Source organism: Arvicanthis niloticus, chromosome 1, assembly GCF_011762505.2.
Source record: "Arvicanthis niloticus isolate mArvNil1 chromosome 1, mArvNil1.pat.X, whole genome shotgun sequence".
Classification (NCBI taxonomy): domain Eukaryota; kingdom Metazoa; phylum Chordata; class Mammalia; order Rodentia; family Muridae; genus Arvicanthis; species Arvicanthis niloticus.
In genome coordinates this window covers 148,346,631-148,368,513 of record NC_047658.1, presented here as the reverse complement: position 1 = coordinate 148,368,513, position 21,883 = coordinate 148,346,631, and the positions used below count along the sequence as shown (strand labels likewise).

Here is a 21,883-nt window from a genome sequence, read left to right as displayed (position 1 = left end):
AAGTAAAAAGAAATAGGTGAAATTAATGTATTTGACCAGTATATATAAAATACTAGCATTTCAACACATTTAGTTAATTTTTGTATTATTTCTTTACACTCTGTTTTTTATGTTATGTTATTTATTTATTTATTTCAGTTGAAATGTGTGTGTGTGTATGCATGCACATGTGCCCATGGAAGTCTTATCTCCTGGAGCTGGACTTTGAGGTGGTTGTGAGCTACTCAGTATGAGTGCTAGGAACCAACTCCAGTCCTGTACAAGATCAGCAAGAATTTCTAACCGCTGAACCATGTAGATGTGCAGTCTCATCAGTCAGGATTTGTAGTGGGTCTCACTCTGTACCCCTGGCTGGCCTGAAACTTGATGTTTAGACCAGGCTAGCCTTGAACTCAAGAGATCTGTAAGTCTCTGTTTCTCAAGTGATGAGATTAAAGGTGTGTGCCACTGCCTGATGACAGAGTTTTTTAGTCTAGCTCAGGTTGGCCTGGATCGCACTTTGTGGCTCATGTTAACCTCAAACAATTCTCTTGCCTCAGTCTTTTGAATGCTGGGATTATAGGTGTGCACCACCATACCTATGTTTTGTATGTTTACTAAGGTTTACTAAAAATATAGTTATGTTTTATATCCATTCTCTCTAACTGTGTCACTGACAAAACAGTATTTCTAAGTTATTGGGGTTTTTTTTTGTTGTTGTTGTTTTTTGTGTGTGTGTGTGTGTGTTTTGGTTTTTCGAGACAGGGTTTCTCTGTGTAGTCCTGGCTGTCCTGGAACTCACGCTGTAGACCAGGCTGGCCTCGAACTCAGAAATCCGCCTGCCTCTGCCTCCCAAGTGCTGGGATTAAAGGCGTGCGCCACCACTGCCCGGCAAGTTATTGTATCTAATTGTTCTCACACTGTTGGTTTTGTTGTTGTTTTTCAGTAGTCAAAACATTTAAATCTCATTTTCTGGGCATGGTAGTACATGCCTGCTGTAATCGCAGTATGTGGAAAGCTGAGGCAGAAGAATTGCTGTCAATTTGAAGCCAGCCTGGGTTACATAGCCAGACTCTATCTCAAAAACAAGACAAAACCAAAACAAAAACAACAAAAAAGCCTATCAAGTCTAAAATAGTAACAGCGTGATAATGATATTATTAACCACCACTACTGCATTCTGACTGCTGTTCCCTCTCCGCCCTCTCCTCCAAGTCCCTTCCCTCTAACCCCTCTCTGGTCCTTGTAATAGTAATAGTATGTTATCAGTTTGCTGTTGCTGACGGTGTTCCAGTTTGTGGCTGCAGTGTGCGGTGTGCACGTTCACTGAGGTGTTTCTATAAGAAACGGTGTCCTTGAGGTGGCGTTGGAGCAGTCATGCTCTTGGGCCTCTTGTTTACTAGGCCCTGTGGTGTGTACTCCAGCTGCTCCAATCTTGTCTGACTTAGAAGCCCTAAGTCAGGACATCAGTTTGTGAAGGAAAAAGGGAAAGGGGCCACCCAGGCCAGGGTTGCATTTGATACATCACGGCTGCTTTCTCCTCCTGTGCAGATCTGTGCTGTGCTGGCTGCTGTTACAGAGGTGATTCGATCCCAGGGAGGCAAGGAGACGGAGACTGAGTACTTTGCTGCTCTGGTGAGTGTGTGTGTCGTGTTCAGAACAGCAGGTCAGTCAGGCTATCAAGAAAAAACAGATGCCCTCTGGCCTGTGGGGGCAGGGCAACCTCCAGTGGGTAAAAGTGCTCCTGTTCTCTGGTGGATTGTGGGTAAGGCTGGTTGCATTTACTGTCTCAGCCTTGTAAGACAAAAGTTCACTATCTTATGAAGACAAGTTAGAACTGGAAGATCCAAGGTGTGATCTAGGGGTCCTTATGGTCCTTTTAGGGGCAAACAGGACAAGATTACTTCCGTATAATAACAGTTTACTATTTTTAGTCTTATGAATGTACCATAGAGTTTTCCAGAGGTTACCTGATAATGGAGAATAATTTGGGGGAGTTATGTTTAGAAAAGGTTTTCACTGTAACTCATGCTGCTCTTGAGCTGATGTCAGTCTTCCTGCCTTAGCCTCCCAAGTGCTGTGATTCCATGTACGGCATTATCTCTGCTATGGGTTTGTTTGTTTGTTTGTTTGTTTGTTTGTTTTGCAGTATTAGGAATTGCACCCAGGACTTTCAGTAACTTCACCCAGTTACTGAAAGTTAGCTTTCAGTAACTCAACTGCATCCTTAGCTGACACAAGATGATAGTCTTTCTTCTTTTCTTTCTTCCTTTTTTCTTTCTGAGATAGGTTGATTGTTCATTCTAATGGAAAATGCTACCACTGTGCCAAGCAAGATAAAATATTCTTATCCTTATTTTATAAGAAGAAAACTGAGCCACAGATGTTACTGGGGCACTTGGGAGACTGAGTTTAAGGCCAGCCAGGGCTACATGGTGATACATTGTAGTCTCAAAGAATAAATGAATAAAGTAAGAAATATTAGGTTACTAGGCCAAAAGTACACAGTGACAGAGCTCAGATTTGAACCTTATATACCTTGAAGAGGGTTCTTGATCATAACTCTGAGCACAGCATGTGGGTTCCACCTGCCACACACTCATTCTTGTGTGTGCATTGTGTTACTCACCTGTCTATACCCCTTACTGTGGCCCTCAGATGACAACAATGGAAGCAGTGGAGTCCCCAGAGTCACTGGCTGCCGTTGCGTACCTACTGAACCTTGTCCTGAAGCGGTGAGTCCAATTGGGGCTTGACAGACACTAGAGTGTGTGCATGTGCCTGTGCGTGTGTGTGTGTCTGTCTCTGCCTGCCTGCCTGCCTGCCTGCCTGCGTGTGTGTGTGTGTGTGTGTGTGTGTGTGTGTGTGTGTGTGTGTGTGTGTATTTGAGAGAGAGAGAGAGAGAATGAGAATATGTCTCTCTAGCCCTCATACTGGGTTTTTAAGATGAAAATCTTTGGGCAGGAGAGACAGCTCAGCAGTTAAGAGTACATGGACCTAGAGCTCACTCATGGAGCGCACACTCACCTGAGTGGCAGGCAGCATGGAGCGCACACTCACCTGAGTGGCAGGCAGATGAGCTCCTGTTCTTATTGGTGACTTGCTGAATGGCTGGCCAGAGGGCTCGTCCTTTAACACTAGGGCCTGTCTCAGTTGCTTTTCTTCAGCCGCTCTGGATTGACTCTGTATTTTCCCCACAGTGTGCCAAGTCCTGTGCTCATGAAGAAGTTCTCTGATACCTCCAAAGCCTTTATGGACATCATGTCTGCCCAGGCGAGCAGTGGCTCCACCTCTGCACTCCGATGGGTCAGTGCTTGCAGATTCCTGCATTCAGTGGGTGTGGTTAAAGCATAGGCCCTTCCTTGGCGGTGGTGTTGGTGGTACTCCATGGATCCTTAAACAGATCTCTTTGGGCTTTTCCAGGATTGGTGAGACCCTGGACTCTTTTCCCTGTGGCTGGTAGAGCTGAGGGACTTTCTACATTTTTCTTTAAGGTCCTCTCCTGCCTGGCCATCCTTCTTCGGAAGCAAGACCTGGAGGCCTGGGGCTATCCTATCACCCTTCAGGTGTACCATGGACTGCTGAGCTTCACCGTGCATGCCAAGCCAAAGGTGAGGCTCTGGCTGAGCGGGGTTGGAAAAGACTTAGGGCTTACACTCTTGGTTTGTTTTTTTTCTTGGTTTTGTGTGTGCGTGTGTGTGTCATGTATTCACGTGTGTACATGCACAGTCACATGTGCACACAGAAGTGTCCTGCCCTTACCATTCTCAGCCTTATTCCTTCATTCCCAGAGTCTCATTAAGCTTGGAGCAAGGCTGGAGGCTGGTAAGCCCTGGTGATGCTCCTGTCTGCACCCTGTATGGTTTCAGGTTTTGCAAGTGCATTCTGTAACCTATGCCTGACGTTTATTTATTTATTTATTTATTTATTTATTTATTTATTTTAGATTTATTTGTGTTTGTGTTAGTGTGTGTGATACCTTTGTACATATGCTTACAGAGGCCACAAGAGGGTGTTGAATCCTCTGCATCTGTGGTTATAGACAGTTGTGAGCCACCTGATGTGGGCCCTAGAAACCAAACCTGTATCCTCTAGATAACCATTGGGCCATCTCTCCAGCCCCCTTTCTGTTTTCTGTGTGGTTCTGAGGATTTGAATTCAACCTCATATTTACACAAACACACTTATGTGCTAAGCCTTCTTCCTAACCCCAAGTCCTGAGGTTTTGCAATTTGTTGTTTTTGTTATTTGAGACAAGGTCTCACTTTATAGCCCCTGGATGACTTAGAATTTGCTATATAGACCAGGCTGGCTTTGAGCTCAGAGATCCACTTGCTTGGGATTAAAGGCTTACCACCATTCCCAGCCCAAGTCCTGAGGTTTTGCCTGAGATTCTTGCTCCCTGCTTCTGAGGCTGTGTCCAGAAAACGAAGAGCACCCCTTCTCCTGCAGGACAGTCACAGCCTAGTGCTTCTTAGTCTCTCTCAGCCTCCTTGGTCCTCCAGTCTTCCTTGGCGGGGAAATGGCAGTCTTGATGGGGTATTTGGCAGGGCATCTGGTGTCATACAGACTTACTCCCCCTCCCTCCTTCATTTTTGTTGTCATAGTATTGAGTGATATTGAACATTGAACTTAGGGCCCCGTACATACTAGACAAGAACAGCCACGGAGCTGTCTTTCCAGCTGCATTCCTGCTCTGTTGTTCTGAGAAAGGATCTTACTAAGCTACCCAGATTGGCTGTGCACTCACTCTGTAGTCTAGTCTATGCAGGCCTTGAACTTTCACTTGCCCTTCTCAGCCTCCCCAGCAGTTGGAATTACAGGCCTATCACCAATTCCAGCTCTGAGTTGGGTTCTTAGTTCATCTTGAGCAAATTACTTAATGTCTGTAAGCCTGGGCCTCCTAACTAAGGGACAGTTCCAGTCTTGCAGCAGAGTTGTGTGGAGTCTCAGGTCTGGGGCAGTCCCTGCTTTATAGCAGGCACTCAGCAGGAGGGTCTATGCTGCTTCCTCAGAAATTACTATACTTCCTCAGGAACGTATGATGATGCCCATGTGAAGTGCTTATAACCCAAGGCGTCTCCTGCCTCCTTCCTTGTGTATTCATGTGATCATTAACACACTTTCTTTAGGTCGTTGTTACAATTTCACTTCATTAGAGTGACACTTTGTCAGCAAACTGTCTTTTAAAAAAAAGTTTTTATTTGTGTATGGGTGTCATTTGTTTGTTTGTTTCGGTGACAGGGTCTCACTATGTAGCCCTGGCTGACCTCAGAACTCACAGTGATGTACCTGCCCTTGCCTCCTTAGTGCTGAGATTAAAGGAGTAGACTGTTGGGGCTGAAGATACGGCTCAGCAGTTAAGAGCACTGACTGCTCTTCCAAGGTGCTAGGGTTCAATTGCCAGCAACCACAATCATCTTTAACTCTAGTTCCAGGGGATCCAACACCCTCACACAGACATACATGCAGTTAGAACACCAATGCACATAAAATAAATATAAAAATAAATATATGCCATTACCCAGAGCTATGTGGGTGTTTTGCCTGTATGTATGTATGTATGTATGTATGTATGTGTATTACATGCATGCCTGGTGCCTATGGAGGCCAGACTAGAACACCAGATGCCCAGAAACTGGAGTTACAGGTGGTTGTAAGTCTCTACGTGGGTCCTAGATACTAAACTCTGATTCTCCTCAAGAGTAGCTAGTGTTTTTAACTTCTGAACTATCTCCCCAGTACCTGCAAGTATCTTTTATTTTCTGCTCTATATTTTCTTTTTTTTTTTTTTGCTTCAGGCAACTATTGTCTTCTGCTTACTGGCACTTGGTTAACACTTAGAGTAGTGGTCCTGGTGTTGCTGGGTAATTAAATAACTATATCCCTGTCTGAAGATGAAGACCCTGTTGCTCAGAGATTGGGTCTCTGGTCTGCCTCAGAGCCGTTTGGCTAGTTAGCAAGCTTAAGATTCTGTAGTGTATGATCCTGGTATAGCAATGGGTATTATACAGTAGGTGTTCCATCAGGCTGCTAGTGGCGGTTGTGCCAAGTATCCAGTGTGGATCTACCCTTGTTTCCATCAGATCCGTAAGGCTGCTCAGCACGGAGTGTGCTCAGTTCTCAAGGGCAGTGACTTCATGTTTGGTGAAAACGCGCCCGCCCATCATCCTGCTGCTGTCTCCACTGCCAAGTTCTGCATCCAGGAGATTGAGAAGTCTGGAGGTGAGGTAGCTAGGCCCAGGGCAGGTAGAGGGAAAGTCAAGTGGGATACAGGAGGATTAGGAGTAAAACTCCCTTTTGTCTGCCAGGCTCCAAAGAGGCCACCACCACACTGCACATGCTAACACTGCTGAAGGACATGCTGCCCTGCTTCCCGGAAGGCTTGGTGAAGAGCTGCAGTGAGACTCTGCTTCGGGTCATGACCTTGAACCACGTGGTAAGGGCTAGACACGGGAAGAATGGGAACTCAGTCAGTTTTCCTGATGGGTCTGTGATCCCCGCTGCTAAGAGGCCAAGGTTCTCTGTCCTGACCCTGTTTTCACCATAAGCCAAAGACACTGCAGCATCCATGCTATCAGAGTGGGCTGGCTCATCTTAAGGCTGTGTGGAAGCTGACTTCAGATTCCTCTTTGTCTGTGTATGCTGGTCAGAGAACTGCTTTAGGGAGTTGACTCTCTCTTCCATTTTACACGGGTTTTAAGAGACTAAGCTCAGGCCATCAGGCCTGGGCAGCAAGCACTTTACCTGTTGAGCCCTAACTTTGTTTTAAGTGTTCTTGGGCTTGAACGTGGGGCCTCTGAGCATTAGATAAGGCTCTAGCACTGAACTGTGTCTCAGTCCCTACATCATTTGAAGTTTTTTTGTTGGTGGCCATGGCTTACTAGAGTGACAATCTTCAGGGTGTCTGGGAGTCTAGGGGACCTGTAGACTCCATGTAGCTCATGTAATGGAACAGGAGTTGGAAAGCCCCAGGACAGCTGTGGACTTTGTATTTCCTTGCTGAGTCTGTGTGTCTCCTGCAGCTTGTGACAGCCTGTGCCATGCAGGTCTTCCATAACCTCTTCCATGCCAAGCCCAGCTCCAGCACCCTGTCAGCAGAACTCAACGCCCAGATCATCACGGTGAGGCCTGGTGTTGGGGTAGGGTAGACTTCATAGCTGGGGTGCCAGCTCTGCTGCCTTACTTCAGTGGTGAGGTTGCTTGGGATAAGCTGCCCCAATGGAGAATAGCCAAGCTTGCAGACAGGAGAGAGACCACTGAAATTGCATCAGTGGTCATGGGAAATGGGCACTGACTCCTGATCTAGTTAACACTTTAAATTATTCAGCTTGGGAGGGCTTCTAACCTCAGGTATCTGTGAGTAGACTTTCAGAGGGAGACGTACATCTTCCTCAAATTGTTTGCAAAATATACACTGAAGTGGCATTTCCTCAGAGAAGGCTCTACTTCAGTGATTCACAGGAGGTGTGCGAGGCACCTCACTTCCACTCCTAGAGCCTTTCGTTCCTGGAATATCAGACCTGGAAGGGTTGCGTGGAGCAGGGGAGGCCAGGTGGCTGTGACTTCTGACCAGTCATCACAGTGCTTTTGTCAAGATTCTAGGAAAGGGCCAACCAACATCCTTGGGGCTCCTGCTGACGGAGACTCTCCGCTCATTTCTGTCTCACCTCTAGGCATTGTATGACTACGTTCCCAGTGAGAATGATTTACAGCCCCTGCTGGCCTGGCTTAAGGTCATGGAGAAAGCCCACATCAACCTGGTCAGGTAGGGATGGTGGAAGTCAGTCTAGGGTCTCCTTTTAGGTTACCTATTATTGATGCAGATGTGGGGGTCATGAGCCAGAGCTGGAGAGGCCATTCAGTACCAAGGCCTGTGCTGTGTGGGTGAGGACCTGCTCTTATGTTAGGACAGCAAGGGCGGGCAGCATGGCCATTCTTCTGTACAGTTCCTTCCTCACTGGAGCAGCGACTAGGCAGCTGCGAACAAGACACAGAGGACAGCGCCTTCTGGGCTGGAGGCAGCTTACAGCCTGAGTCTCAGCTTTTCAGCTTGCTCTGTGCTTTTTGGTGAAGGGGATATTGTTTCCTTTTTTGTGTAAGGAGACCCTTGGGAGTCAGTTCTCTCCTTCCATCATGTGGATTCCAGGCATTGAGCTCAGGTCATCTGACCTGGAGCAAGTGCCTGTACCCACTGAGCCATCTCAGTGGGATACTTTGTTTTGTTTAGTTGTTTTTGTTTGTGGAAGATGGGGTCTCACTCATTACATAGCCCTGACTGGCTATATAGACAAGATTGTCTTGAACTCAGATATCTATATCCCTCTGCCTCCTGACATGTGCTAACATGCCTGGCCTGGCCTGGTTCAGCTTCCTAACTTTGAGTATTACAATTGTAAGCCATCATGGCTAGTCTTGGTGTGATCTTTATTTGTTTATTTTGATGTGTTTTTTGCATGTTTATGTGCGAGTATGATGTGTGTGAGTTCCTAGGTGTTGAGTTACTGGTACCCACATGACACAGTAAGCCCACTTGTGGAGGTCCTAAGAAAACTGCTGTCTTGCTGTAGATGCGCTGGGATCAGCTTTGTGAGAGTTTGAAACCCAGATCCTCATGCTCAGACGGCAGGTAGCCCACTGAGCCACTCCACAGCCCGGGTGTTATTTTATGGTGTGTGTGTGTTTGTGGTATGCGTGTGCCATTGTATTCATGTCTAAATCAGGAGGTGACTCAGGAGTGGGTGTCTCCTTTACTGGATGGATTCCAGAGATCACTCCTCAGGCTTAGTGGCCCAGGTTGGGGGGAGCCCTTACCATGGAGCGATCTTGCTGACCCTCAAGTGTGATGCTTTTTGTTTTTATGTTTTGGGTTCAGATTGCCTGGGTGTGTAAGTCTCACTCTGCCCCACTATGTGGCCTTATGTGTCTCAGTTTTGTCATCTGCAGAGTAGGAATTTTTTATTTATTTTATTTATTTTTTTTTATTTTATGTAAGTACACTGTAGCTGTCTTCAGACACCCATATGAGGGCATCACATCTCATTATGGATGGTTGTGAGCCACCATGTGGTTGCTGGGATTTGAACTCATGACCTCTGGAAGAGCAGTCAGTGCTCTTAACCACTGAGCCATCTCACCAGCCCTGCAGAGTAGGAATTTGACTTAGTAACTGCTGCAAGGTTGGAGTGAAGTGTCTACTGTTAAGTCAGTTGGTGTGGAGCATCATGAACACGTTAGCAGTCTTTATCTGTATCTTTTTGTCTGTATATTACGGTAAAAACTTTTGATTTGACTCTGGAAAGTGTAAGGGGCAGGGAAGAAGGAGGTGTTAACGAAGACAAGGTCTCACTCTGTGTGCTAAGCTACTTAAAGGCAGTTTAAGTAAACTTAAACCCCATGTATTGTTACTTCAAGGACAGTGCTTTTTTGATAGTCCAGGCCAATAGATGTTTTCACCTGAGTTCTGGTGGCTCAGGTCTCTGAGGCTCAGAGCCAGGTTCCACAGAAACTTTTTATCTTGACAGGTTGCATCGAGACCTGGGGCTAGGCCATCTTGCTCGATTTTTTGGAACTGCAGTAACCTGTCTTCTCTCTCCTCATTCACAAGTGGTGGCAGCTGCTACCCAGACTCTCAAGGTACTTCAGCCTGCTGAACCCCGCTTTAGCATAAGAGGTGCTGCCTGCTGTTTTGTCTCCCAGGCCACCATAGATGCCCTGGGGGAGCTTCTCACAATGGGAGACAGGCTTTTGGAACTTCAAAAGGGCCCTGTCTGGGAGGGTGAGTGGGACTGGGCGTATATTCTTGGACTAGACAGCCTGGGTGTCTCTTTGTAGGAGATCCTGAAGGAGTGTGTGGCTCCACACATTGCTGACATTGGCTCTGTGACCTCTTCAGCCTCAGGTCCTCCCCAGTACATTGCTAAGATGTTCAGGTGAGAATGTGGTGTCCCCATTAGGCGAGGGCAAAGGGAACCTTGTTGGGAGTTCTGTATGATGACCTGAGCTCCATTCACCACTTTAGATAGTGCACCTAGTACCAGGTGCGCCATAGAGTTGGGGTAAGTACCAAACATCTGCCTGAGTGAGCAGCTCTGCCAGTTGGGTGTGTTGCTGTGTTTCAGAGGCACTTAGAGGTGCCATACTATGAGGCCTGGATCCCTGCCTCTGAGCTTCTGGACCCTGGAGCTGGCTTTGAATCCAGCTCTATTACTTGCAAACCCCAGGTATCTGGAGCAATCTCCTCTACCTTTTGATGCCTTTGAGTCTTCCTCAGTGGGAGAGCACCACCAGGCATGTAGATAGGCATTCGGGAAACAGAAACTGCTGACCCTTGTGCTAGGAGACTGTATGAATGCCTCTTATTTTGGGAAGAGAAGTCATCTTGATCGTAAAAGGCTGACCATGGAGTCTGCTGGCTTGTCCTCCACATCTGTGAGGAGCCATTCACAGACATGGCCACGGTGTGCTAAGCAGTCCCTGGAAAGGGGAGGGTCCTAGGTGTATCTCTTGGGTCTGTCTGTTCTATCTGGTGCTCTGGTGACTAATAGATAGGGACAGAGGGTGGTACTGTTCTTGTATAGCTGGCATGAGGTATGAAGAGCCCTCAAAGAGTAAGACTCCTGGCGTCAGCTACTCCTGGCCCAAACACTGCTCCTTGTTGGCCCTTTCTACCTAAAGTCCCCAGGGCCTCAGATACTGTGGGGGAGATGGGACCAGCTGCCTGTTCCCTGCCATCCTCCCCCTTCAGGTCAGGCAGAGAAAACATAGGCCAGCATAGTACCCAGGCTGAGGAGCCCAGTGCAGTGACTGGCAGGTGGTTTCATGTCTCTGAGCCTTGGTTTCCTCATCTGAAGATGGGACATATTACTACATCATGCATTTCTCTTCAGTCAAGAGTATGTAACTAAAAGTGTGAGCACTTTCTATGCATTAGCTCTCCACTTTGTCCTCCTGGGCCCCCTCCACTTTACAAGTTAGTGGGGTTTGCGGCTCACAGTACCATCTCCTGTTATTTCCTGGGATGGTGGGACTGTGGCCCTGACTGTGTTGCTCCTTTGCAGGGCAGTGGAAGAGGGCCTGACATACAAATTTCATGCGGCCTGGAACTCTGTGCTGCAGCTACTGGGTGTCTTCTTTGAAGCTTGTGGAAAGCAGGCCCATCCTGTGATGAAGAAGGTGAGCTGGGGGCTCCTGGGGCCAGGGAACTGGTGGCACTTGGATCCTTGGTCTGAGGACTGCTAGCCAGGAAGAACATGTCCACACTCTACACCAGCCCAGTGTTGACAGTGCCCACAGCAGGTGCCTGGTACCATGGTTGCAGGCGACCAGTGTGGGAAAAGCAAGGAGGGTGCATGGTAACAACCACACCAGCCCATGACCTTGGTTAAAATTGATTTAGAATCCTGTGGCACCCTGGCTCTTTTAATTTTTTTCAAATCAATCAATCAATCTATCTATCTATCTATATATCTATCTATCTATCAATCTATCATGTGCATTGGTGTTTTGTTTGCATGTATGAGTGTGTCAGATCCCCTGAAACTGGAGTTACAGTCAGTCGTGAGCTGCTATGTGGGTGCTAAGAATTGAACCCTGTCCTCTGGGAAAGCAGCCATGTTTTTGACTGCTGAGCCATTTCTCCAGCCCTCCTTTTCAACTTTTTAAAGGTTTATTTATTTATGAGAGTTTTGATCTTCATGTGTGTGTATGTATGTATGTATATATGTGTGTGTGTGTGTGTGTGTATGTATGTATATATATATATATATACATATATACACACACACACACACACACACACATATATATATATACATACATATACACACACACACACACACACACATGCACACACACACATGTGCCTGGTGCCCTGGGAGGTGAGAAAGGGGGTCTTAGATTCCTTGGAACTCAACTACAGATGGTTGTGAGCCACCAGGTTAGTGCTGAGAGCTAAACCCCAGCCCTCCGCAAGAGCACCAGTGCTCTTAACTGCTGAGCCATTTCTCCAGCCTCAAATTTTAATTCTCTAAATGCTGTGTAACCAGAGAGTATAGTGTTGATATTTTAAACAGCCTTAGGTCTCAGGGTTTCTCCAGCCCAGGGTGAAATATCTAAGGCCTGAGAATCCTGAGTAGATCCCAAGTCAAGTTGCAGCTGGTGGATTAGCTCCTAGGTCTTTCTCATTGCTTCTTCTCATTGCTGTCTGGGTAAAAGACCATTCAGCCAGGTTGGGGCTAGAGGATTGGCAAACCGGGCAAGGCTACAAGAAGCAAGGCTGGTTGGTACTGACGGGAGCTGGAGAATGCGCCTCTGACTCCTCAGTACAAGCTCATAGTCGGCTGTAGGCCAGCCGTGGCCTGAGCCTTAGAAAAGGATTGGACACAACCATTCAGTCAGTTGGATCATTAGTATGTATCTCTGTGGGCTTCATCTGTGTCCAAAATCTGGCTTATCCTTTGGAAAGACGTGTAGCCTGGTCTAGACCTTGGTCCCTTCTTTGAAACTTGGGTGTATAATAAAACCATTACAGAGTAAGGAGCCTTTTGATAAGTCAGCTACCGTTCCCTGGTCAGCAGAAAAATTGTATTTTGTTGTTTCTCGTATGCTGGAGCTTGCTCGCAGACCTCGCCTGTGCTAGACAATTGCTCTGAGCCTTACACCCTGGCCCTGCCATCACGTCTCTGTATCCTCTCCTTGTTCCAGTGCCTCCAGTCCCTGTGTGACCTGCGCCTCTCCCCTCACTTCCCCCACACAGCAGCCCTAGACCAGGCCGTGGGGGCTGCAGTGACCAGCATGGGACCTGAGGTGGTGCTGCAGGCCGTGCCATTGGAAATCGACGGCTCTGAGTAAGTGTGAGCCTGCTTGTCTTCAGGAGCCCAGGAGACACCTGCAGCTTGCTTCATTCCAGGAAGGGCATCGACTGAATGTTCTACACAGAGGGGTGTTCAGTTTGGTTCTGCCACCTCCTCTCACTGAGTCCTTCCTTCCCACAGGGAGACTCTGGATTTCCCACGGAGCTGGCTGCTGCCTGTCATCCGGGATCATGTTCGGGAAACACGACTTGGTTTCTTCACCACTTACTTCTTGCCCTTGGCCACCACTCTTAAAAGAAAAGGTATGGAGCCCTTGGCTGGGTGCAGTCTGAGCCCCCTTCTCCCCACATCTAGGAGTCCCAGTTGAACAGGTCAGAAAGACCAAGTCTAGCGTACACATTTGGCCTCACTCCTCTGAGATGTGTGGAACTGGCCAGCAAGGGCTCCCTAGGGAGCCTCCACCCCCTGGGTCTTGTTCTTCCTTCTTTTTAAAAAAAAAAAAAATTTTATTTTTATTTATATGAGTACACTGTAGCTGTATTCAGACACACCAGAAGAGGACATCAGATCCCATTACAGATGATTGTGAGCCACCATGTGGTTGCTGGGAATTGAACTCAGGACCTCTGGAAGAGCAGTCAGTGCTCTTAACCCTTGAGCCATCTTTCCAGCCCTTGTTTTTCCTTCTTGAGTCAAAGGAAAAAGTTCAGTTCTTCTTTGTCAAGGTAGCCCTTGAGGTAGATTTTAATTTTTTTTTTTAATTTTATGGTTTGTATGTATATAGCTGGCATCTGTATCCTAAGGTTCTGTGTTACAGATTCAGTCAGCTACAGAGATGAATCCCTAAATACTTTAACAGTCCTTCACATGGTATTAGATAGATATCTGGAAGCGATTTAATGAATAGGGGAATGAGTGTGTGTACCATTTTTCTATACAAGAGACTTAACCATTTGGAGTTTCATTTCTATGGGGATCCTACAGCCAGTCCCACACGGATACTGAGGAAATGCTGTATAGACTGATAAATCTGATAGAGATGCATTTACAGGTGTGTATGTTTGTGTACATGGGTTCAAACTCATGGAGATCTGCCTGCCCTTACCTCCTGAGTGCTGAGACTGGAGGCATGCACCACTATGCCCTGCTACATCTTTGGTTTACAAACAAGATTTTTTTTTTTTTTGGTTTTTGGTTTTTGGTTTTTCGAGACAGGGTTTCTCTGTGTAGCCCTGGATGTCCTGGAACTCACTCTGTAGACCAGGCTGGCCTCGAACTCAGAAAGAAATCCGCCTGCCTCTGCCTCCCAAGTGCTGGGATTAAAGGCGTGCGCCACCACCGCCCGGCTTACAAACAAGATTTTTAAGGATATTAAAATGATTATTGCCAGGAGATAGTAGCACATGTCTTTAATCCCAGCACTTAGGAGGCAGAGGCAGATGGAACTCTATGAGTTCGAGGCCAGCCTGGTCTATGGAATAAGTTCCAGGACAGCCAGGGCTACACAAAGAAATCCTGTCTTGAAAAACAAAAACAAAACAAAAACGAAAGTTTATTAATAATTTATTTCCTAATGGTATTTTGTTTTGTTTCAAGTAGTCCATGCTGGCCTCATTCCCAAGGTAGTTAGTTGTACTGCTTCATCGTCCTGAGTACTAGGATTGCAGCCATTAGTCCCTCTGCCTAGTCCAATGCTCATTTTGCCTATAGTTTTTCAGTCACCCTTAAATCTTAAAAGAAAAAAAATTTAAAAAAGAAAAGAATATGCAGGAAGCATTTAAACAGAAAGAATAATAACTCATGTGTTAGTAATTTTACTTAAAGCCCTTTCTTAGGGCTGGGGATGTGGCTCGGTGTTATGGTGTGCGCTGGTTTGTGTGAGACTCTGAGTTCAATCCTCAGTACTGTAAAATGGTTTTCTCTTTGTTAATAAGAAATTATCAGCCATGCAGTAGTGGTACATGCGTTTAATCCCAGCACTCAGGAGACAGAGGCAGGTGGATCTCTGAGTTTGAGGCCAGTCTGGTCTACAGAGTGAGTTCCAAGTCAGTCAAGGGAGGGCTACACAGAGAAACTCTGTCTCAAAAACCCAGGAATAAAGTCTCCTTATTGGCAAGTAACGGTGGATATCTGTAAGCACTGGGATGTTGGTTTGTTTTTTCGAGACAGGCTCTCATTTAGCCTTGAATTAGATAAGTAGTTGAGGATAACTTTGAATTCCTGAGCCTCCTGAGTGCTGGGATTATAGGAGTGAACTGTAATGCCTGCATTCATAGATTTGTTTTCATTGTTAGAATAGTTAGTGTTACTATTAATTTGTGGGGGTATTACCTATATTTGTATCCTTATTGTAGGGCTTTTGGTTTTGGTAAAGTGAGGCCAGTTGGCCAAGAGGATTTCTGGGGTCACACCATGTCTTTGTCACCCCCTTCAGCAATGGACCTGGCTCAGGCAGGCAGTACAGTGGAGTCGAAGATATATGATACACTCCAGTGGCAGGTGAGCCTCAGCTGGGGACGGACTCGGGAAGCAGCATGCAGGGTACAAGTCGTCATATTTTAATTTCCAAATTAAATTTCCCTCCCAGATCTGGACCCTCCTGCCTGGGTTCTGTACAAGGCCCACAGATGTGGCTGCCTCCTTCAAAGGCCTGGCACGGACTCTGGGCACAGCTATCAATGAACGCCCAGACCTGAGGGTAACTGTGTGCCAGGCCCTGCGTACCCTTATCACGAAGGGCTGTGAAGCAGGTAAATGTGGGAGCTACTGAGAAGATGACCTGAGGGGCTGGCCTGCTTACACTGCTAGGCAGCTGTCTGCACTGTTACTATTGCTGCTGCTGCTGCTGCTGCTGCTGCTGCTGCTGGGCTCCAGGAGGCTAACATTAGTCCTTGCCCCATCCTTCTCACTGAAGGGTGAGCTCCTGTGAATTGTGCAGTCAGTGCTGAACTTGGAGGCTTCTTGTTCTTCTCTGTGCCCTAGTCTCAGCTTCTGCTGGCAGAAGGTCCATTCTTGTGGCTTTTCAATCCTGCCACGGGGTCCTCTAAAAGGGTGTGACCACTGAGTCACTGTTAGCTCTGTCCTCTCAATGCAAACTTGGGTCCTCTTGCCAGAGGCTGACCGTGCTGAAGTGAGCCGCTTTGCCAAAAATTTCCTGCCAATCCTCTTCAACCTGTATGGGCAGCCTGTTGCAGCTGGAGAGGCAGCAGCTCCTCGCCGTGCTGTGCTGGAAACCATCAAAACTTACCTCACCATAACTGAGTCTCAGGTGAGTGCTGGGGAGGGGAGGGGTGCTGTTGGGTGTTGGAAAAGTCAAGATTCCACCTCCAGACACTGGAGGACAGGGGACTTTACACAGCAGTTGTGGCTGGGCTGGGGACCAACTCAGGAACCTGCTGCTATATCGTCACTCTGTTTCTCTCTCCATTGGGGCTGTTAGTTGGTGAATGGCTTCCTGGAAAAAGCCACCGAGAAGGTTCTCGATCCTGCCAGCTCTGATTTTACCAGGTAAAGTGTTCCGGGTTTCCTCAGTTGAGCTTGGTAGCCAGAGGGTACCTAGCAGAACCTTTGGGTTCCCTCTAGAAGTCTTAAGATATCAAATGCCCTAGCTGCTCTGAGAAGTCTGATTAGTTCATTGCTACTGAAGAATGAATGGAAAGAGGATGTGTCCTAAAGATCCATGGGTTCAATCCCAACTCCACCCCTTTCTAGCTCTCGTGCCTTTAGACCAGTTACATACTCTGCCTGTAAGCCCTCATCTGTACAGTGGGTGTGATAGTAGTCCCTGTAGTGTGGCTCTTTGAGGACAGAGAATTAGCTATGTAGAGCACCAGGTGCTCTGAGTGCTCCCTGAGTGCAGTGCTCCCTCGCTTGCTTACCATTCACAAAGGTCCAACCCTGAGTGGAAACAGCTTCTGCCCGTCTCTAGTCCTCTAAGCCCCTTCCTGTTTCTCCCTCTGGCAGACTGTCTGTCCTGGACCTGGTTGTGGCTTTGGCTCCTTACTCGGATGAAGCTGCCATCAGTAAGCTATACTCTACCATCCGGCCCTACCTGGAGGTGAGCTCTCCTTATCCTTGCTACTTACCCAGATCTCGCCCTGGCTACTCCCACAGTGGCTTCCCTGGTTCTTCCCTGTCCATTTGTCACTAAGATGTACAGCTATGCTCTAGCCTGGCCAAGGTGTGTCTTGTTGAACAAAGGCCACACTCTTCCTGTTGCCATTCTAGGCCTGTCCCCGCTTTCAGCCCTCCCACTCTGCCTTCTTCCACCTTTGACCAACTGTAGCCTCATTAGGCTGTTCTTTGAGACAGATGCCCACGTATCTCAAACAGGCCTCGAACTTCCTATGTATTGAAAGCTGGCCTGGAACTCCTCATCCTCCTACCGCTATCTCCCAAGCGCTGTGATTACAAGTTACACCTCCACACTTAGCCTTTAGTAGAGAGTTAGAGTCCTACATAAGTCCTTTACTTTTATCTCTTTTTAAAAGTTTTATTTCATTTATTATTTGTGTGTTATGAGGGTGGGTGAAAGTCTGAGGACAGTTTTGTAGAATGGGTTCTCTCCTTGCACCTTCTGCGGGTTCCACAGACTTTGCTGAGGTTGTCAGGCTCACACCATCAGGTAATAAGCTCACTTACCTGCTGAGCCGTTCTGCTGCTGCTTTTTTTTTTTTTTTTTTTTTTTTTTCTTTTTCTTTTTTTTTTTTTTTTTTTCTGGATAGATCCAGGTTCTCGTGGATGCTAGGTATGCATTGTTAGCCACACTCTCAAGGTTGTGTATAGCACTGTCCTGCCTATGCCTTTGCTCATGCTGGCCCTGTCTAAAATGCTCACGGTGTGGCTTACAGTGTTCAGAGTTCAGCCCAGAAGTGCCCTCCTGAGGACCAGTTCCGCTGTTCCCCGCCAGTTTGTCTCGTAGCTAGAGGAAGAATGTGCAGGTGGACACATGTCCAGGGCAGGCTGGGATAAGTGGGAGAGTGCTGGGATTCCTTCAGAATTACAAAGAATCAGTGGGGTAGAGAGGAGAATGCTCTATCAGAGAGTACCAGGTATATCACCCCTAGCAAATTCTGGTACCATCAGCCCAGGCTTGAGTATCTGCTATTTATTACTTTTATGTTTTTAGATTTGTTTCTGTTTTATGTATATGTTTTGCCTTCGTTGTGTGCCTGGTGGCACTTAGATGAGAAGAGGGCAGCAGATTCCCCGAAGGTTGTGATTGGAAAGTGGCGTTACAGACAGTTGTGAGATGCCACGTGGGTGCTGAGAATCAACCTGGGTCCTTTGAAAGAACAAGTGCTTTGAATCCCAGAACCCTCGCCTCAGCCCCTTACCTGTTATTTAGTGGTGGTAAGAAGAGTGGCGTGGACAACCAGTCTGCCTTTGTCCCTGAAGCTATGGCTCCTGTTTCCAGACCAGCTTCTCTCTGAATCCCCTCTAGTAGATGCTTAGGGAATGTCACAGGATGAAGTAGAATCCAGTCACCTTCCTTATTATCTGTGTCTTATTTGCCCCTCTCAGAGCAAGGTCCATGGGGTACAGAAGAAGGCCTATCGTGTGCTGGAGGAGGTGTGTGCCAGTTCTCAAGGCCCTGCGGCCCGTTTCGTGCAGAGCCACCTGGACGATCTGAAAAAGACTCTGCTGGACTCACTCCGGAGCACTTCCTCGCCTGCTAAAAGGGTGAGGGCTCTGGGCTGCCTAGTCTGCAAGGAGGAAGGGTGTCAACACCTAGACCCAGGGGTGGGTGACACTGGTGGCTCCAATGTTGTTGTGCCCACAGCCCCGTCTGAAGTGCCTCACACACATTGTGAAAAAGCTGTCAGCTGAGCATGAGGAGTTCATCGCTGCCCTCATCCCAGAGGTGAGGGCTCGAGGGCAGGGTGCGTGTTTGTGATTTCTTAGTGTGCTTTCTAAGAGATGGCCGTGAAGTGAGAGCTGGAAGGAACAGTGCTGAGCACATGCTCCATCCACTGCCTAGTGAGTGTGTAGACGTGTAGCTCACCCAGGCTGCCCCTCAGTATCATGTTCTCACAAGGCTGTTTGGCCAGGTGATCCTGTGCACCAAGGAGGTGTCAGTGGGTGCAAGGAAGAATGCGTTCACCCTGCTGGTGGAGATGGGCCACGCTTTCCTGCGATTTGGCTCCAGCCAGGAAGGTGAGCCTGTGGGATGAAAACTAGGGAGGACAAACAGCTTCAGGCTGGGGGAAGAGTCTTACAGGCCCTCTCTTAGGGAAAAGGTGGAGGGAACGACTTAGACTGTCCTGGCTGTGGCTTTGGGTGGACTGCGCTGTAGGCCTATAGTGGCCATCCCTGAAATGCTATCTTCGAGTAACTGTCCCACTCTCTGTCATCAGAGGCTCTGCAGCGATACTTGGTCCTGATCTACCCTGGCCTTCTGGGTGCGGTTACCACAGTCAGTTGCAGCATTTTGGCTCTGACCCACCTCTTGTTTGAGTTCAAAGGTAAGTGTTTACCTGAAGGCCTGGGGTGCTGTCATAGTAAAGAGTGCCCCCTAAGTCAGAACAGGGTGACCCCAGAATGGGGAAAAGCATCAGGATGCAGCAAACAGACCCAGAACCCAGTCCTGTCTGCTTCCCAGTCTCTTCCCACAAAGTTCTCCCTCCATCCTTACACTCGCACCACCCAGCAGCTGTAGACCACAGTGTCCTGGGACTTTTGTCAGATTGGTCAGAAAGAGGGTTGGCTTGTCCCCGTGTCTTAGTTCTAGTCCCTCTTCTTCCCAACCACCTAAACCTTAGAGCAGCTTTACTAACCTCTTAGAACCTCTGCTCATCTCTGAGGTGGAAGACATGTGGACACTCCATGGGTGGTATTCAAACCGTTAGACCCACAGAAAGGCCCTGATAACATCTGACCCGTGGGTGGGTCTTGGGTTTGAGGGGTTCTTATATCTGACAGCAGCTCATGTGCACAGGGCTGATGGGGACAAGCACAGTGGAGCAGCTCCTGGAGAACGTGTGCCTGCTGCTGGCCTCTCGAACCCGTGATGTGGTCAAATCTGCACTAGGCTTCATCAAGGTGGCTGTGGTGGTCATGGACGTGGTGCACCTTGCTAAGCATGTGCAGTTAGTGGTGAGATTCCATTTCCTTCACTGGGTGATAGGTGCTCCTGACGGGCAAGTGGGAACTGCACGGGACTCTGGTCACCTTAGTTCCGATCATTTTCATTACTGCCCTGAGCAGCAGGCGACATTGAGGAGCCCTGGAGGGGCTTGTAGGAGACTGACAAAGAAGGCACAATCAATGCCCATAGTGTTCTTATTACCCTCTGTCCCCTCCACAGGCCAGACCAAAGACCAAGGGACAGGACTTCTCCCATGTTGTGCAGATAGAGAAGCAGGCCAAGTACTTATTTTCAAGGTCTAGTTTCAAGTCTCAGACTGCACTGTTCTCTGTAGGGTCACTCTTCCCATCCCTGCCAGGGCACAGAGGATCTGAAAAGTCCCTTAGGGTTGGGTGTCTGGACGTCTAAGCCACGCCCCCTGCAAGCTGGAATAATTTGCTAACGTTTTCCACTTCCAGCTGGTTGAGTCATATGGCACTTCAGATCGCTCTTGCGGATCCTTTTTGAGTCAAACCTTAGCTTCAAGGAAGGAAGCAAGGATAGATGTTCTCCAGAAACCTTCAGCCTAACTGGGAGCCAAAGGTTTAAGACATGGCTAGAACTTCCTGAATCCCGTTAAAGGTTATGTGGGGACCTTGTTTTCTGGCCCCACTGGAGACCTTACTGATAAGGTTTGCCACCCACATGTGTCATCCATCTGAGGCTGGATGAGCATGATTGCATGATAGAAAGAAAGCATGAGACTTCAGGATGTTGGGTAGTATCTGGCAAAGTAGAATGAGTGGATGAAGTGGTACCTTTATGGCCACTTGGCAATCAGGTTTCTGTCCCGTCGAGTTGCTATAAAAGAACCATTGGAAGAACATATGGAAAGTGTTTAGTTGTCACCTTGGAAGGATAATCACAGTTGTGCTATGAAAGAGACCATAGAGGAAAGATGGGATTCCAGAGTAAGGAAGCGTAGTTGAGCCAAGGAAGGGGTGGCCCAAGAACAGGGCAGCCAGTACCTCCCCTCTTAGCTCAGCCCAGCTGTACTATACACTAGTCTGCACAGCAAGAAAAAACAGGCAGAGTGGAAGGCACTGTGCTTTCTCCCTCTGACACCCTGGTACTCTGTCTGCTAGATGGAAGCCATCGGGAAGTTGTCAGATGACATGCGACGACACTTCCGCATGAAGCTTCGGAACCTGTTCATCAAGTTCATCCGCAAGTTTGGGTCTGTGCACTTGAATGGGATAATGGGGTAGGGTCAGGGTATGGGATTCTTGGTCTCCTAGGGGGCCACAAGGGAGGTTACTGGTTCCTGAATAGTTCCTGCCCATAGGTAGGGATCCCTGGCCAGTACCTTTAGATAACCCTTCTCTGTCTCACTCAGATTCGAGTTGGTGAAGGGTCTGCTACCTGCAGAATACCACAAAGTCCTGATAAACATCAGAAAAGCTGAAACCCGAGCCAAGAAGCATCGTGCCCTGAGCCAGGCTACTACAGAGGAGGAGGAAGAGGAGGAAGAGGAAGAAGAGCCCATCCAGAGCAAAGGTGACAGGTAAGATCATGGTACAGCCCCAAGGCCTTAGTCTACCCCACCCAAAACCTGTCCTGGCAATGCCTTAGGTCCCCCTATTCCAGGAGTGCATTGAAGTTAGACTTCTCTAATTTAGCATTGAGGAGATTTTGGCTGACTCTGAAGATGAAGATGAAGAAGAAGAAAGAGGCCAGGGCAAGGAGCATCGGAAGTTGGCACGACAGAGGAGCCGAGCATGGCTGAAGGAAGGCGGTGGTGATGAGCCCCTCAACTTCCTGGATCCCAAGGTGGCCCATCGAGTCCTTGGTGAGCAAGAGCAGCTGACCTAGGAACCCAGAGTAGACTGGCCCTGTTGCTGGGTGCATGGGTGGTAGCAGGGGTTGGCTTCTGTGGGTGGCTTGTGGGCAAGGACTAAAAGTTCCCTACTTGGGAGCTTTGGTGTTGGGGAGACTCTGAGGCAGAAAGGTTAGAAGGTATGAG

The 21,883-nt window shown here is 47.9% G+C and overlaps 1 protein-coding gene across 1 annotated transcript in view; it reads left to right on the top strand.

Annotated features, from left to right (window-relative positions):
- Rrp12 (ribosomal RNA processing 12 homolog) overlaps positions 1-21,883 on the top strand; it is a 32,414-nt gene that overhangs the window by 2,214 nt on the left and 8,317 nt on the right. The window contains exons 3-28 of the mRNA XM_034486285.2: positions 1,531-1,614; positions 2,638-2,714; positions 3,180-3,285; positions 3,474-3,590; positions 6,066-6,204; positions 6,291-6,418; positions 7,005-7,103; positions 7,656-7,747; positions 9,504-9,615; positions 9,814-9,911; positions 11,040-11,154; positions 12,685-12,827; positions 12,975-13,096; positions 15,229-15,293; positions 15,382-15,544; positions 15,908-16,062; positions 16,234-16,301; positions 16,758-16,851; positions 18,318-18,476; positions 18,577-18,657; positions 18,845-18,950; positions 19,151-19,258; positions 19,732-19,889; positions 21,006-21,097; positions 21,257-21,424; positions 21,540-21,709. Of these exons, the coding sequence (XP_034342176.1) occupies positions 1,531-1,614; positions 2,638-2,714; positions 3,180-3,285; positions 3,474-3,590; positions 6,066-6,204; positions 6,291-6,418; positions 7,005-7,103; positions 7,656-7,747; positions 9,504-9,615; positions 9,814-9,911; positions 11,040-11,154; positions 12,685-12,827; positions 12,975-13,096; positions 15,229-15,293; positions 15,382-15,544; positions 15,908-16,062; positions 16,234-16,301; positions 16,758-16,851; positions 18,318-18,476; positions 18,577-18,657; positions 18,845-18,950; positions 19,151-19,258; positions 19,732-19,889; positions 21,006-21,097; positions 21,257-21,424; positions 21,540-21,709 (3,019 nt within the window). The remainder of the gene's footprint in view (positions 1-1,530; positions 1,615-2,637; positions 2,715-3,179; positions 3,286-3,473; positions 3,591-6,065; positions 6,205-6,290; positions 6,419-7,004; positions 7,104-7,655; positions 7,748-9,503; positions 9,616-9,813; positions 9,912-11,039; positions 11,155-12,684; positions 12,828-12,974; positions 13,097-15,228; positions 15,294-15,381; positions 15,545-15,907; positions 16,063-16,233; positions 16,302-16,757; positions 16,852-18,317; positions 18,477-18,576; positions 18,658-18,844; positions 18,951-19,150; positions 19,259-19,731; positions 19,890-21,005; positions 21,098-21,256; positions 21,425-21,539; positions 21,710-21,883) is intronic.